Here is a 16838-nt window from a genome sequence, read left to right as displayed (position 1 = left end):
ATAACTGCTAGACTGGGTCTGCGGCAGGTGATGAGGGAACCAACAAGAGGGAAAAAACCTACTTGATGTCTTCCTTATCAATCTACCTGTTGCAGGTGCATCTGTCCAGGACAGTATTGGTAGGAGTGACCACCACACAGTCCTTGTGGAGATGAAGTCCTGTCTTCACATTGAGGATAGCTACCATCGTGTTGTGTGGCACTACCAATGTGCTAAATGGGATAGATTTTGAACAGATCTAGCAACTCAAAACTGGGCACCCATGAGGCGCTGTGGCCCATCAGCAGCAGTAGAATTGTATTCAACCACAATCTGTAACCTCATGGCTCGGCATATCCCCACGCTACCATCACCATCAAGCCAGGGGACCAACCGTGGCTCAATGAAGAGTGAAGGAGGTTCATGCCAGGAGCAGCACCAGGCATACCTCAAAATGAAGTGTCAGTCTGGTGAAACTACAACACAGGACTACTTGGATGCCAAACAGCAGAAGCAGCATGTGATAGACAGGGCTAAGCGATCCCACAACCAACCATCAGATCCAAGCTCTCCAATTCTGCCATATCCAGTTGTGAATGGTGGTGGACAATTAAACAACTAACAGGAGGTGGCTCCACAAATATCCCCATCCTCAACAATGGGGGAGCCCAGCACATCAGTGCGAAAGACTAGGCTGATGTATTTGTATCCATCTTCAGCCAGAGGTACCGAGTGGATGATCCATCTCGGTCTCCTCCTGAGTTCCCCAGCATCACAGATGTCAGACTTCAGCCAATCCAATTCGCTCCACGTGATATCAAGAAACGGCTGAAGGCACTGGATACTGCAAAGGCAATGGGCCCTGACAACATTCCAGCAATAGTTGAATAGCTGAAGACTTATGCTCCAGAACTAGCTGCGCCCCTAGACCTGTTCCAATGCGCGACAACACTGGTATCTACCCAGCAATCTGGAAAATTGCCCAAGTATGTCCTGTACACAAAAAGCAGGTAAATCCAACCCAGCCAATTACCACCCTACCAGTCTACTCTCGATCATCAGCAAAGTGATAGAAGGTGTCGTTGACAGTGCTATCAAGTGGCACTTGCTCAACATTAACCTGCTCACTGACACTCAGTTTGGGTTCCACCAGGACCACTCAGCTCCTGACCTCATTACAGCCTTTGTCCATACATGGACAAAAGAGCTGAACTCCAGAGGTGAGGTGAGAGTGACTGCCCTTGATATCAAGGCAGCATTTAACCAAGTACAGCATCAAGGAGCCCTAGCAAAATTGGAGCCAATAGGAATCAGAGGGAAAACTCTCCGCTGGTTGGAATCATACCTAGCACAAAGGAAGATGGTTGTGGTTGTTGGAGGTCAATCATCTCAGTCCCAGGACATCATTGCAGGAGTTCCTCAGGGTAGATTCATAGAGTTATGCAGCACAGAAACAGGTCCTTCGGCCAATCGTGTCCGTGCCAGCCGTCAAGCACCTGTCTGTTCTAATCCCATTTTCCAGCACTTGGCCTGTAGCCTTGTATGCTATGGTATTTCAAGTGCTCATCTAAATACTTCTTAAAAGTTGTGAGTTCCTGCCTCTACCAACCCTTCAGGCAGTGTGTCCCAGATTCCAACCACCATCAAGGTGAAAAAAATTTTCCTCAAATCCCCTCTAAACCTCCTGCCCCTTGCCTTAAATCTATGCCCACTGGTTATTGATCCCTCTGCTAAGGGAAAAGGTTTCTTCCTATCTATCCTATCAATGCCCCTCATAATTTTGAATAACTCAATCAGGTCCCCCATCAGCCTTCTCTGCTCTAAGGAAAACAACCCTAGCCTATCCACTATCGCATCATAGCTGAAATGCTCCAGCCAGGCAACATCCTGGTGAATCTCCTCTGCACCCTCTCCAGTGCAATCACATCCTTCCTATAGTGTGGCGACCAGAACTGTATACAGTACTCCAGCTGTGGCCTGTACGCAGTACTCCAGCATTTTATATAGCTCCATCATAACCTCCCTGCTCTTATATTCTATGCCTCGGCTAATAAAGGTAAGTATCCCATATGCCTTCCTAACCACCTTCTCTACCTGTGCTGCTGCCTTCAGTGATCTATGGACAAGTACACCAAGGTCCTTCTGACCCTCTGTACTTCCTAGGGTCCTACCATCCATTATATATTCCCTTGCCTTGTTAGTCCTCCCAAAATGCATTACCTCACACTTCTCAGAATTAAATTCCATTTGCCACTGCTCTGCCCATCTTACCAGCCCATCTATATCCTCCTGTAATCTAAGGCTTTCCTCCTCACTATTTACAACACCAATTTCCATGTCATCTGCAAACGTACTGATCATACCTCCTATATTCATGTCTAAATTATTAATGTACACTACAAACAGTAAGGATCCCAACACCGATCCCTGCGGTACACCACTGGTCACAGGCTTCCACTCGCAAAAACAACCCTCGACCATTACCCTCTGCCTCCTGCCACTAAGCCAATTTTGGATCCAATTTGCCAAATTGCGCTGGATCCCATGGGCTCTTACCTTCTTGACCAATCTCTCATGTGGGACGTTATTAAAAGCCTTACTGAAGTCCATGTTGACTACATCAACTGCTTTACCCTCATCTACACATCTAGTCACCTCCAATTTACAATAGTAATTACAATCAGCTTTACATTTCCCAAAGCTTTTAGGAAGACACTCTGGTTTCACCATTGTTATAAATTTATTCCAGGTGCACTGAATGGTCCTGGCTATTTCTGCTTCATTATGTTCATTAATATTAGTTAGACCAAGTCAATGTAAATGGAAAAGAAAACTGGACAGAGTGTAAAACAGGCTGCTGATTCACTATCAGCAGCTTTATGCTACTGCTTGAGGTAAATGTCATCTCCATTTTTACTACATAAATTCCAAGAATTTTACTGGTGTTTTAGGTATCACATTTTGCTATTCTCCATTTTTCACTGACAATCACAAGCCAGGGACTTTGATAATATTCAAAATTGAGCAAGAACTAAAGCTTTATCTTTGTTCAGATGGTGAGTTTTTCAGTGAATCCTTTCATGTGGACAAGGAAGAATGAAGTGTCAGGAGCTGTGAGCGGCCTGACACTGACGTCAGTAGATGGCACAATCCATCCTGTCAAGAATCTGTCAGAGGACATTGAGGTAAATCTGCAAACTGCTTCCTTTTTTCTGCATCAACGATGAAAAGGACTTGACACTTTGGGAGGAATATTAACACTCAAGGACGAGTGCATTGGGGAGGGTTGGGCAGAAAAAAAGAATGTTAAATCTCTCAACTGTGTCCAATCTGCCCACTTCAGGTTTTAATGGTTAAATAGCATCACTGATAATAATTTTCAGGCTTATGTACCACAGCTGAGGCCTTTCTAACCAATGGTATTTCTGGAAATTGTAAACAAAGGTTTATGGTCCTTGACAACATCCCAGCATTAGACCTAAAGACTTGTGCTTCAGAACCAGCCGTATGAACCAGCCCTTGACATTAAGGCAGCATTTGACTGAGTGTGGCATCAAGGAGCTCTAGCATAATTGAAGTCAATGGGAATCAGGAGGAAAACTCTCCACTGGTTGGAGTCAAACCTAGCACAAAAGTTTTCATTGTTGGAGGTCAATCGTCTGAGCCCCAGGACATCCCTGCAGGAGTTCCTCAGGGTCGTGTCCTAGGCACAACCATCTTCAGCTGCTTCATCAATGACCTCCTCTCCAACATAGAAATAGGGATGTTCGCTGATGATTGCACAGCATTCAGTACCATTCCCAACTCCTCAGATACTGAAGTAGTCCATGGCCACATGCAGCAAGACCTGGACAATATTCAGGCTTGGGCTGATAAGTGGCAAGTAACATTTACACCACATCAGTGCCAGGCAATGACCATCTCAAAAAAGAGAGAATCTAACCATCTCCCCTTGACATTGAACGGCATTACCATCATTGAATAACCCACCATCAACTTCCTGGGGTTGCTATTGACCAGAAACGTAACTGGACCAGCCATATAAATACTTTGGCTCCAAGAGTAGGTCAGAGGCTGATAATTGTGAGGCGAGTAACTTACCTCCTGATTCCCAGAGCCTGCTCACCATCTAAAAGTCAACAGTATGATGGAATACTCTCCACCTCCCTGGATGAGTGCAGTTCCAAGAAGCTCAACGCTATCCAAGACAAAGCAGCCCACTTGATCTGCACCAATCCATCACCTTAAACATTCATTCACCCCCTCCACCCCCAACACAGTGGCAGCACTGTAGCAACTCCTTTGACAGCAGCTTACAAACCCACAACCTCTGCCACCTAGAAGAACAAGGGCAACAGATGTGTGGGAACACCGCCCACTGCAAGTTCCCTTCCAAGTCGTATCAAACTCTACCAGAATACTCTAAAAATAACTGAGAATAAGGTGGACTGTGAAATCTTGGGATCACATTTCCATAACTTTTACGTTGTAAAATAGCTTGTTTCTATCACAGATAATACTTCCTAGATCTAATGGGATGCGTGAGAATGGGACTGAATTTAAGCTGGTAAATAATCTTACCACTATTCAAGTGAATGTAACCTCAGACAGCGGCACTCTGCTATTTCATCTGGAACCTGAGGAAAGCATTTCCTTGCTCCTGTACTTCAACTATGGAGGTGAACCCAATGAGACCAGCTTTCTAGTTTCTACACAGCTACCTAATACTAAGTACACTGGAGGTAAGAGCAAGAGAAAGAGTAAAGAAATAACAAATAGCAGCATCAGCAAATCTCTACCAAGAGGAGAGGCGACAAGAAACAGTACTTTCATTCTGCATTAAAGGGTCCAGTATCAGCTCGATTTTTGTAGATATGCATGCGGGGTGCTACATTTCCATAACATCATAGAGTTTTACAGTACAGAAGGAGACCATTCAGTCCATTCCACCCATGCCAGCTTTCTGAAAGAGCTATCTCCTCAGTCCCATTTCCCTAATCTTTAATTTGTTTTCAAATATTTATTCGCTTTCCTCTTAAATTTTATTATGCATTCTCTTTGCAGCACCATTTTTAATCGAATATCCCAGGTTCCAATAACCTGCTCTGTAAAAAAATGTCTCCTAACCTCTTTCCTAACTGGCTGATTTCATTATTGTGAGGTTGGGGAAAGAGCAGCACCATCCACATGTACTCAAATCATTCCCACCTCACTCCACTTGGATCTGATGATGAGAAGGAACTGCTGACAGAGTCCAGTATTTTCCATCATTAAAATGTGAGAAGTAGTATAGCAGAGCACCAACCAACATTACAAGTTTCCTTTTCGTCATGGGGCTTTGCATAAGTTTCTTTTATACAATAAGCCCTTCTTTCTTCTCGCATGCCATTGAATCATATCACAACAACAACAACTTATATTTATACAACACCCTTGATGTCATAAAGCATCCCAAGGTGCTTCACAGGAGAAATATAAAACAAAATAAGCCACATAAAGAGATATTAAGTTGGATGACCAAAAACATGGTCAAAGAGGTATGTTTTAAGGAGAGTTTTAAAGCAGGAAAGTGAGGGACAGAGGTGGATAGGTTTGGCGGGGGGGGAATTCCAGAGCTTAGGCAGCTGAAAGGATGGCCACCAATGGTGGAGCGATTAAAATCAGAGATACTCAAGAGGCCAGAATTAGATGAGTGCAGATATCTAGGAAGGTTTTGGGATTTGAGGACATTACAGAGATAGGGAGCGTGTGAGGCCATGGAGGGGTTTAAAAACAAGAATGAGAATTTTAAAATCAAGATTTTGCATGACTGGCAGCCAATGTCAGTCAGCGAGCACAGGGGTGATAGGTGAAAGGGGTTTGGTGCGAATTAAGACATAGGTGACAGAGTTTTGGATGACCTCAGGTTTATGGAGGGTGGAATGTGGGCATGAATGAGGGCTTCAGCAGCAGAAAAGCTGAAACAGGGGCGAAGTTGGGTGATGTTACAGAGGAGGAAAAAGGCAGTCTTAGTGATTGCCTGAATATGAGTTCGGAAGTTCATCTCGGAGTCAAATATGACACCTTAGTTGAAAACAAACTGCTTTAGTCTCAGACTGTTACCATAGAGTGGGATGACTCAGTAGCTAAGGAATGGAGTTTGGAGCAGGGACCAAAAATAATGGCTTCAGTATTCCCAATATTTAATTGGAGGAAATTTCTGCTCATCCAGTACTGGATATCAGATAAGCAGTTTGATTATTTACCAACAGTGGAGGAGACGAGAGGGGTGGTGGTGAGGGAGAGTTGGGTGTCATCAGCGTACATGTAAAAACTAACGCTGTGCTTTCAGATGATGTCACTGAGGGGCAGCATGTAGGTGAGAAACAGAAGGGGGCCAAGGATAGATCCTTGGGGGACACCAGAAAAAACGATGCAGGAGCAGGAAGAGAAGCTATTGCAAGTGATACTCCAGCTGTGATAAGATATTTAAGAATGGAACCAAGTCAGAGCAGTCCCATGTGGGTGGATGGCAGTGGAGAGGTGTTGGAGGAGGATGGTGTGGTCAACCACGTCAAAGGCTGCAGACAGGTCGAGAAGATTAGGAGGTTTAGTTTACCTTTGTTACAGTCGCATGGAATGCCATTGATGACTTTGATAATGGCCGTTTCGGTACAGTGGCAGAGGAGGAAACCTAATTGGAGGGATCCAAACATGGAATTCTGTGAAAGTTGAGCACAAATTCAGGAGGCAACAACACATTCCAAGGACTATGGAGGGGAATGGTGGGTTGGAGATGGAATGGTAGTTTGCGAGGACATTGGGGTCAGGGTTGGTTTTGGAGGAGTGGCTGATGACAGCAGATTTAAAGGAGAGAGAGACAACAGCTAAAGAGAGAGAACCATTAAAAATATCGACTAACATGGGGACCAGGAGGGTAAGTTGGGTGGTCAGCAGTTTAGTGGGAATAGGGTCAAGGGAGCTGGAGTTGGGCTCATGGAAAAGATAAACTCAGAGAAGACATCGGGGAAGATAGGAGAGAAACTAGAGAAATATAAGAGTTCAGGGCTGGGGCAAGGGGGAGCATGATAGGAAGTTTGGCCCAGTGGGTTAGTGGAAGAGTGGGACATGGCAGAGGCAGCTGATTGGATGGTCTCGATCTTAGTGGCAAAAACGTCCATGAGCTCTTCGCACCCATTGTTCGAGGTGAGGGTGGAGGAAACAGGGGAGAGGGGTTTAAGAAGATGGTTTGCTGTCGAGAAAAGAAGGCAGGGTTTATCTTTGCATTCTGGGACCCAGCCAGATCTGGCAGTCGATGGCTAAGCCAGTTGTCCACCATATCCTTTAAAGTCTGCATCCCCCAGACTTAAGGGAGCAGAGATGGACCTTACTAGGGGAATGTCCAGGGTAAGAGAGATTAATGGTTTTAATGGAAACAAGGGAATCTTAGATGGAGATGAGGGTGCAGTTGAGCAGATTGTTAGCTGAAAAAAATGTTGTACTGAGTGGAGGCCAAAGACTAGACAGTTGGGACTTTGACGGTGCAGTTGTAAGTGAATTGGGGAATAGTTTATTCCAGGGACGGATTCAGAATGAGGTAGGATTGGAGTGTGGAAGGGGGAATGTGGATGCTGAGTGATACAAGGAAGTGATCAGAGATGTCCTTATCTGTAATTGATACGATGGTTCTGGCAAGACCACATGAGATGGCAAAGGGGGTGGTCGTGAATATGGGTTGGGGAGTTTACATGAACTCAGAGGAGAGAGAACATGATGGGTTGAGATGGAAATTTAAATCACTGAAGATGAGAAGGCATTCGGTGCAGAGGATAAGGGAGGAAAGAAGTGAAGAAATCTCAGTGAGAAAATTTTTATCGTACTTGGCAGGGGGGATAGAATGATAATTTAGAATGAGAGATGACAGCAGTGGAACATGGTGAGAAGCTCAAAGGAGGAGAAAGTGCCCCAGAGGAGAGTAGAGGGTCAGTCTAAGGTGAGATCTGATGATAAGCACCACACCACCACCGTGACGGTCTTGACAGGGCAAGTGGTGGAAGATACAGCACAGCAGGTGGCCATTCGGCCCATTGTGGCTGTGCTGACTCTTTGAAAGAGTGATCCATTTAGTTCCACTCCCCTGCTCTTTCTCCCTAACTTGGCAATTTTTTGCCTCTTTCAGTGTTATTCAATTCCCTGATACAATTTCATCTGCTTTCATCATCTTTTCATGGAATGCATTTCAGATCATAACAATTCATTGTGTAAACATTCTTATCCTCATGTCACCTCTGGTTGTTTGCCAATTAAGTTAAAGTCTGCTGGCACTGAGCTCCAACCCTTCTGTCACTGGAATCAGTTTCCCCTTATTTACTGCATCAAAACCCTTCATGATTTTGAACACTTCTATCAAATCTCCCAATGACCTTTTCTGCTCTAAGGAGAATAATCCCATCTTTTCTAGCCTCTCCAAATAACTGAACTCTCTCATCCCTCGTACCATTCTAGTAAATGTCCTCTGCACCCTCTCCAAGGCCTTAACATCCTCCCTCCAGTGTGGTGCCTAGAACTGGCTGCCATACTGTCACCTCATCATAATTGCCAACTGCACATGCTTAGAGCATCAGCTGTTTGGGCCCTTGTTTTTGCTGTTTCCACCATGGCTGTGAAAATAACATTTCTGAGTCCGGTTGAGCATGCTCTATAAATCACAGTGATTTTCCTCTTCTGAATATACTCAGGTACCCTTAGAAAGTTTACATAGTCAGCAATTAATTGCTGAACAAATCTTAAACAGCATTTATTTAAAAGAGCATTTCCAGGATTGCACAGCTTATACATTACCTGTCCCAAGCACTAATTTTTTCTGAAATAAAATATACCATCACATCCAAACTACTGAACCTTTGGGAAGTGGCAACTAAAACTCAGATACCCGATTACTGTATTAGTGTCTGGAATACAACATTTAGAATAGATTGTGCAATAAAACAAAAAGACTAGTGACTGTGATATTTATAATTTCTCAAAGTCACAGCCACAGAAGAATCAGTCGAAAAACTCTTTAATCCTTCAAAAGATTAAAACAAATAATCAATATTCAGTATTTCAAGTCTTGGTTAAATATAGCCAAAATGGACAACACTTTTTAACTTAACTGAAATCAAAAAATATGATACATAGAAATTTAACTTATTCAGTCACCTTGAAGCAGTGGTCTTGGTTATAGGCTTTTTATTCAGGCCTATATTTCAACTGTATTTTGAATTGTCAGTTTTTTCGGGGCTACGTCAGAGTTTCTAAGTGTTGTAGGTTGACATTTAGGCCTCACTAACAGCACACCAAAGAACATTTGCATGTGCTATAGTTTACTAATAGACAGATTCTTGCTCTCTCAGGGAATTAAGGGATATGGAAGCAGGTGGAAAAGTGGAGTTGAAGCCGAAGATCAGCCATGATCATATTGAATGGCAGGGCAGGTTCGACAGGCCATATGGTCAACTCCTGCTCCTATTTCTTATGTTCTTAAACTAAACTTGTTCAATTCAAACTGGGGTGGGTTTGGTACTGTAGTATTAACATCCCTGGTTATTCTATTGTGCTTCTGTTGGGAAGTTATGATTAGCATATACATAGATTATTTTGATAGTTTAATTTATTTCTTTGCCGCATTCATTTACAAATACTTGCATCTTTATATTGTGCACTTAATGAAAAAATCTGAACTTTGTTCAAACTCAAACACGTTTGTACAACAGAAATGTTATTCAAATGTGAACATTTTTTTTGTTGAAAATCGCACTGTTCTTTACTGTGTTTATATTTTTCACCATCTTTTCCAATAAGCTGCAAGATATACCTGGCTTATTTCTCCCACTGAGCTGTTGTATGGAGTAGGAACGTACTATTTAGCTGTGAAGCCTGCCCCAGACCTAAACTCTTCACAACCAACTAACATAACTGTGGCCTTCACTTCCTTTGTATCCCAGTGTGTATACTGGGATGAAGTTAACAGCAACTGGAGTTCATCTGGATGTCGTGTGAGTACCCTTACTTTGTGTTGCAGCAGTCCCTATGACTTGTTCAAATTACATTATGCAAGAAAGCACCCCGTAAGTTATTAAATATCATTCTTGAATGTAACAGCTAACTCAGGCTCTGCTGACATTGTACAGCAATGGTATCCATATGAATTTACATGCCACAATTTCACATTAATGACTGTTAAAAACATCATAGTTGACACATGAGCTAGCTACATTCTTAGCCAAATCACATACTTTAGCCCACAACGTTGTGTAAGTCGATCACAGCTTTATGACTGACTGAATAAGCCAGTGGAACAGGGAGTGCTTCTTTGCATAGTTGAGGCTTTGCATAGAAGGCAAATGTAGATGGCACTGCTTATCTAGTTTATAGTGCCAATATTCTTTTCTCAGTAATTTTGAAGGAACCTTCGTAACAGTTACTGTGAAATTAATTTACTGGTTCTCTTTATCGTGTTCAACAGAAATATATAAAGGCTTGGTGGTGTGGAGTGTTCAGATTGTTAGGTACCTACATCTAATTACTTTTGTCAGATCACGAGCAATGGAGTTAGAAGAACACAATGCCTGGAGTGCCAAAACGTCATTTAGCCCCCTGAGCCTATTCTGCCAATCAGTTAGATCATGGTTAATTTGTATTTTAACACCATCTACCTGCTTTGGTTCAGTGACCCTTAATACCATTGCCTAACAAAAATCTATCCTCCTGTCACCCTACCTCTCCTGAAAAAATTCAAGCCACGCTTTTAATAACTCTATCATCTTTTTTCTCAACAAATAATGACCTAATTGTTATATTCTCTGGCATCTGGATGATTTGAGCATTATTAATGCATAATAATTAACCAATCAGATTAGTCATAAAGATGTTTCCAAATGTAAGAACTGAATTAAAATAATGAAAATCAGGAAGAAAATGATTATACAACAAATTTTTAGAACCATTTGTTGTTTTTTTTAAAAAACTTATCCATTGCTTTAGTTCTCTTCTACTCACTTCCTTCCACAGTAGTTTTAAGGAGTCTTTCTACAAAAAACTCAGTAGGAAAATGCATGTTTGTGAATGCATGTAATGCATGTTTCTACATGTTTCTGTTCTGTATTTCAGGTAGGCCCTTTAACAACTGCCACCAGTACTCAGTGCCTGTGCAACCACCTCACCTTCTTCAGCAGCTCATTCTTTGTAATGCCTAATGCAGTAGATGTCAGCAAAACAGCAGAACTGTTTGCCACATTTGTGGACAACCCAGTGGTTGTCACAACTGTTGCCTGCATTTTCGGGCTCTATATTCTTGCTGTTGTTTGGGCAAGAAGAAAAGATAAACAAGACATGACCAAGGTGAGTTGCTAATTCAGTCAGTTAGTTTCTAAATCTCCACTTCCAATATCTTTATCTCTCACCTATGTCTCTTGTCCATTTTCTCTCAATGTGTGTTTCTCTGTTAAAACAGAAGGCAAACAAGATATTCGCATTTTAAACAGTTCATTTATTTTACACACAACATATCCATTTGTACCTCACAGCTAAAGAATTTCCTCAATCAAGCCAAGCATTACAATTTGTCCCTAGGTGACCCTGTTGGAAAAAATGTTGAGGCTGGAAATTAAGATTGTAATGGGATGGGAGATCAATGAAGCCTGAAAGTTGAGGCTGGTCTGCAGTGGGACAGTAGAGAACAATGAGACTGCAGCTGTCCCAGTCTAGCAGAAAGAGCTGACTTCACAGCTACATTGGGCCAGGAGAGAAAGTTAAGCATGGTGCCATGCTCGCCCAGGAGTGTGCATTGAGGCTGATGCCTGAGAGCTGGGAGCAACTATCATGGTGGTCGCCTCAGATGGATTTGTGACAGTGATTACTTATGTTTTGCAGGATGTGAGTGGTTCTAGAATGTGATTTGTTGATTTTCTGCAATGTGTTTTGTTGTCTTTTGTGACTGGTGAATTACCCAAAGCAGAAAATAAGCAATGGGGTATCAGAAAAACTATAAGGACGACGACATATAATTTAGATGGAACAGGTTAAAAATATAACTGTCCTTACTTGGGGGTTGTAATTAGTTACATTATAAGAAACTGGGGCTCTTTTATCATTTATTCTAAATAATTTATTTTTTTCAGCAGAGGTCAAATCTGTTATAATGTGATTTGTGCACTCATAACACTCTTAAATTTACCCTCTGGCTCTTCACTTTCCCATGATCCTGTCAATCACAAAGGTACAATCAGTGGAAAGGAATGAGAGTACACAATCAGTAGAAAACTTAACTTAGAAATAGATGGCATAAGGAACAATGCTCTGAGACCTGGGAGGAGCTAATACATTCTCATTGTCAAAATGATATGACTCTCAATGCAGCTTTCTTAAGATAAGACTTTGCTAATACTTTAAAGTGAAGCATATTTACAGCACTGTCATATTTATCCAATTCTCTTCTCTTCAACTTTAAAAAAGGTGAAGATAACACTACTTGCTGATAATGACCCATTTGCCCAATACCGCTATCTGGTGACAGTTTTTACAGGACATCGCAGAGGAGCAGCTACTACATCTAAGGTTTGTAACCATTAAAGGTTCTGTGTAATTTTCCACTGCAGATTTTAAATTGAGATGTCGAATCGACTGTTCAGAGGTTGCTTTTGTGCTTTGCACAATAAAATGATAATTAAATATCAAAGCAAAATACTGCAGATGCTGGAAATCTGAAATAAAAACAAGAAATGCTGGAAATACTCAGCAGGTCTGGCAGTATCTGTGGAGACAGAAGCAGACTTAACGTTTCAGGTCAGTGACCCCTCTTCAGACATCTCAGTTGTTCTGATGATGGTCACATGGTGACTCAAAGATGGCTGAAATGGCTGACTTGCACAGGATGAAAGCACAGTAACTGCTCGTGGGGGAATGCACCAACATGACGGTTGGGCATGGTTGCATGCCACGTGCATTTTCACAGAGTTGATTCACATTGAGATGTGGTGCCCACAGACCCACATGCATGCAGTCAATGGCTCCCTGCAGTATGGGGAAGCCCACTATCTTGGCAAAGCCACGTGTCCAGTCCCCCTGGCTTACATGGCCTTGGTGACCTCCCGGAGACAACAATGGACAATGAAGTGAGAAATGTTGGTGATGGCATTGGCTCCAGCCTGGAAGGATTCAATGTCATACAAATTGAGGGCTACAGTGACCTTGACAGCCACTGGCAGTGCCATCCTTCCCCTGCTTTGCAGCTGTAGGTCCAGTTTGAGAAGGTGGCACAGTTCAATGCACTATCTTTGTCTCACCTTTGAGGCCAGATTAATAAAATACTATATCATTAGTGCTTCTATATTGTGACTGGGTCAATAATGAGACAAACTATGTAACACAGGTAAACAGCCACCACAAAATATTGGGGCTGAATTTTGTTGAGCTCTCGACTTTGGGCCCTGTGGCAGGGTGGACCAGAAGATCACAACGGCAGCAGCCCACCACAAAGCCCCACCACAGGATTGCCGGGCCCGATCTTCCCAGCTGCGGAAAGGCTCTGTGGCAGCCCCCCATCGCTCGGTGACGGGACCCGACTTTAAATATTTACATGAACCTCATGAGTACATTTACCTATAATTCTTACCAGTTGTCTGGGATCTTCAGTGTGACGGGTGGCACTCTTGCGCCTTCAATTTCCCGTCCAGGGAAAGCTGGCGCCACTGAGGTGGGGAAGGGGGGATCTTAGGATTTTTAGTGAGGTGGGGGGGGGGTTGGTGGGAATAGGGTCAATTCTGCATTTCTAGTGTAGGGCAAGGGGGGGAAAGGGTGACCTTTGCACTTTGTGCAGTTGTGTGGGGAAGAGGTCAAATCTTCAATGTAAGTGTTTTGGGGGGGGGGGAATGGGGTGGTGGTGTATTGGTGGTGGGGGGGACAGGTCAGAAATTTATTTACTGTGTAGTGGAGGGGGCATACGGAGTTCAACTCTATAGTTTCTGTGCAGCTTTGGCAGCATTTTAAAAATGGCGCCAGCCCCTGCACGGAGCAAGCTGACTCAGTTTATGGCATCACTGAGGATGCCCTCACCATGTGACTGGGGGGGAGGGGGCAGTCCGCCCTGCGTACTCAAATGAACCGCCATGCACTAGACTGCGGCGGCGTGGCGGAGCGCAGCCTGTGTATGCGGTCCGCCATTTTCTTCGTCCACCGCTGCTCCCAGTGGTGGGAGAATAAAATTCAGCCCTTGGTGTGCGATGAAACTGGTTTAGGATAAACACGTGCACATGCAGGCACAAATGCATGCAAACACAGACAAGTGAGGAGAAAAACCTGGACTTAAGAAGTCCTATAGAAGTGAGAGGGAGAATTTGTGTAAGATTCAATATAGCTCTTAAATAGAATTTGGTTTTGCTTGAAGAACTGAATTTGTTGAAGGGAAATGAGCTATATTTTAAAATAATGAGCTCCCCTGATGTCTGAAGTTTCTATGGGTTTATATAAATGTATTTCTTTACATACTTTACATTCTGGTATCTTTTGTTATTCAGGTGACTATTACTTTGTATGGCTCGGAGGGAGAGAGTGACCCACATTTCCTTACTGATCTTGAGAAACCTATCTTTGAGAGAGGAGGGGTTGATGGATATCTCCTAACAACTCTTTTCCCACTTGGGGATCTCCAGAGCATTCGACTATGGCATAACAACTCGGGATCCAGCCCATCCTGGTAAGCCTGTCTGGGCAATTCAGGTAGAATAGAGGATTTTTTTGTGTGTAGTGGGGATAGTAATGGGAAAGTAAGAGCTTGGGCATTGTTCAGATATTAACTTACTGCACCCAATGGAATGAAAGTGTTTTAAGTGCAAGTTGTTGTTGAAATAACTGAATGATAAACTGAAATTAAAGAGAAGAAAATCCACATTAGCAACATCTTTAAATCCAGGAAATGCCAAACTGGCATTTTGGTTGATAATATTGGAAACCCAGGCGATTTCCCTGTTGTCAGTATAAATGCAAGATAATGCTGCACCTATTATTTCCAAAGGCAGTTTCTTTCTCTGGTTGTGTTGCACTGAAATACTGAACTATCTAAACCAGAAAGTGACAAATGTATTTATCTGAAAAATAATGACGCAGTATAATCTGTATAGTAACTAACATTTTCTGATCAGCTGAATCACTAAAACTGGATAACCTTTGTCCTTTGTTTTAACCTGCATTAGGCTTTCCAAGGGAACTAACAGTTGGAATGGGCCATTGACTGTCTGACCTGAAATCTCCTACCTTTCATATACAGCTTCAAAGCAGAGAAACATAAAATCTTACACCACCACAGGCGGCCATTCAGCCAATCATGCCTGTGCCGGCCCTTTGAAAGAGCTGTCCAATTTAGTTCCACACCCGGCTTTTTACCCATAACCCAGTAAATGAGTCCCCTTCAAGAAAATATCCAATTGCCCTTTGAAAGTTCCGATGGAATCTGATTCTACCCTCCTTTCAAGTGGTGTGTTCCAGATCAAAGAACCCTCTTGTAAAAAAATGTCTCCGCATTTCCCCTCTAGTTCTTTTGTCAATTGTTTTAAATCTATGACTTCTGATTACCAACACACTTACCAGAGGAAACTACTTCTCATTACTTGCTCTAACAAAATCCCTCATAATTTTGAATATCTCTATTATCCCTTAACCTTCTCTGCTCTCAGGAGAACAATCCCAACTTTTCCAATCTCTCCACACAACTGAAGACCTTCATCCCTGGTGTCTAAGTTTCTAGTTCCTGAAATTTACTCGCCTGGATCTCTCATGGTAGATGCGGCCCCTTGGTGTACAGACAATTTAACACACTGAATGGTAGGACATGGCCTATTGCCCACAGCATACCACACAGTGAGCCCTCTATCTCAAGCAGACTGATAGGGCTGAGCAAGACACTTACTTTGATATAAAAATGCAAGAGTAAACCTGCACAGCTCTTGTGCATCTCCAAAGTTCAAAGCATTATAGATTGACTGAGTGAAGGAAGAAATTTATTGAAACAACTATCAGCCAGAGCGGCTACAATATGGGGATCATAACAATTATTTTGCAGATTTCAATTGTTTGACTAAAAATGATTGCTACTTAGACATGTGTGAAACTGAGTTTTGCTATTTGATTTACTTTCCAGGTATGTGAATCGTGTAACAGTTCTTGACTTAGAAACAGATCAGCGATGGTGTTTCCTGTGTAACTCCTGGTTAGCTATTGATGTAGGAGATTGTCTCTTGGACAAAGTCTTTTCCGTGGCAACTGAGATGGACCTGAAACGTTTTAGGTACCAGAAGTTAATACAAACATGGAGTTTGAGCTAGCGAACTATCCAACCTATTGTTGTTTTATTATTCTATAAATATGGCTCCCTACCTTTGTGATAATAAATTCACTCTGGTGTCAGCTTTGGCTGCATGGTAATACTCTTATTTCTGAGTCAGAAGGTGGTGAGATCAAGTCCCACTCCAGCGACTTAAGCATAAAATCTAGGATGCTATCTCAGTACAGGACTGAATGAGTGCTGCACTGTCGGAGGTGTGACCTTTGGGATGCAATGTTAAACCAAGGCTCTGTCTGCCCTCTTAAGTGGATGTAAAAGATCCCAGGGCACCATTCAAAAAGAACAGGAGAGTTCTCCTATGTGCTAAAGAACTATTATCAGTAAAGCAGATTATCTGATTGTTATTTTGTTGCCGTTTGTGGGACCTTGCAATGCGCAAATTGGTTGTCATGCACTCTACATTGCAACGGTAACGACACTTCAAAGGTACTTCATTCGTTGTAAAGTGCATTGGAAAAGGTACATTGTAAATGGACATTCCTTCTTTTATAACTTAAAAGTG

At 42.6% G+C, this 16838-nt stretch overlaps 1 protein-coding gene across 1 annotated transcript in view; it reads left to right on the top strand.

Moving 5' to 3' along the window:
• The window catches only part of LOC137378579 (polycystin-1-like protein 2), a 175634-nt gene that overhangs the window by 83318 nt on the left and 75478 nt on the right, over nucleotides 1-16838 (top strand). The window contains exons 21-27 of the mRNA XM_068048884.1: nucleotides 3033-3164; nucleotides 4493-4721; nucleotides 9802-9995; nucleotides 11110-11340; nucleotides 12454-12555; nucleotides 14514-14692; nucleotides 16133-16279. Coding sequence (XP_067904985.1) covers nucleotides 3033-3164; nucleotides 4493-4721; nucleotides 9802-9995; nucleotides 11110-11340; nucleotides 12454-12555; nucleotides 14514-14692; nucleotides 16133-16279 — 1214 coding nt within the window. The remainder of the gene's footprint in view (nucleotides 1-3032; nucleotides 3165-4492; nucleotides 4722-9801; nucleotides 9996-11109; nucleotides 11341-12453; nucleotides 12556-14513; nucleotides 14693-16132; nucleotides 16280-16838) is intronic.

The sequence above is a fragment of the Heterodontus francisci genome, chromosome 17 (genome assembly GCF_036365525.1).
Source record: "Heterodontus francisci isolate sHetFra1 chromosome 17, sHetFra1.hap1, whole genome shotgun sequence".
Classification (NCBI taxonomy): domain Eukaryota; kingdom Metazoa; phylum Chordata; class Chondrichthyes; order Heterodontiformes; family Heterodontidae; genus Heterodontus; species Heterodontus francisci.
This window is presented reverse-complemented; position numbering and strand designations above follow the sequence as displayed.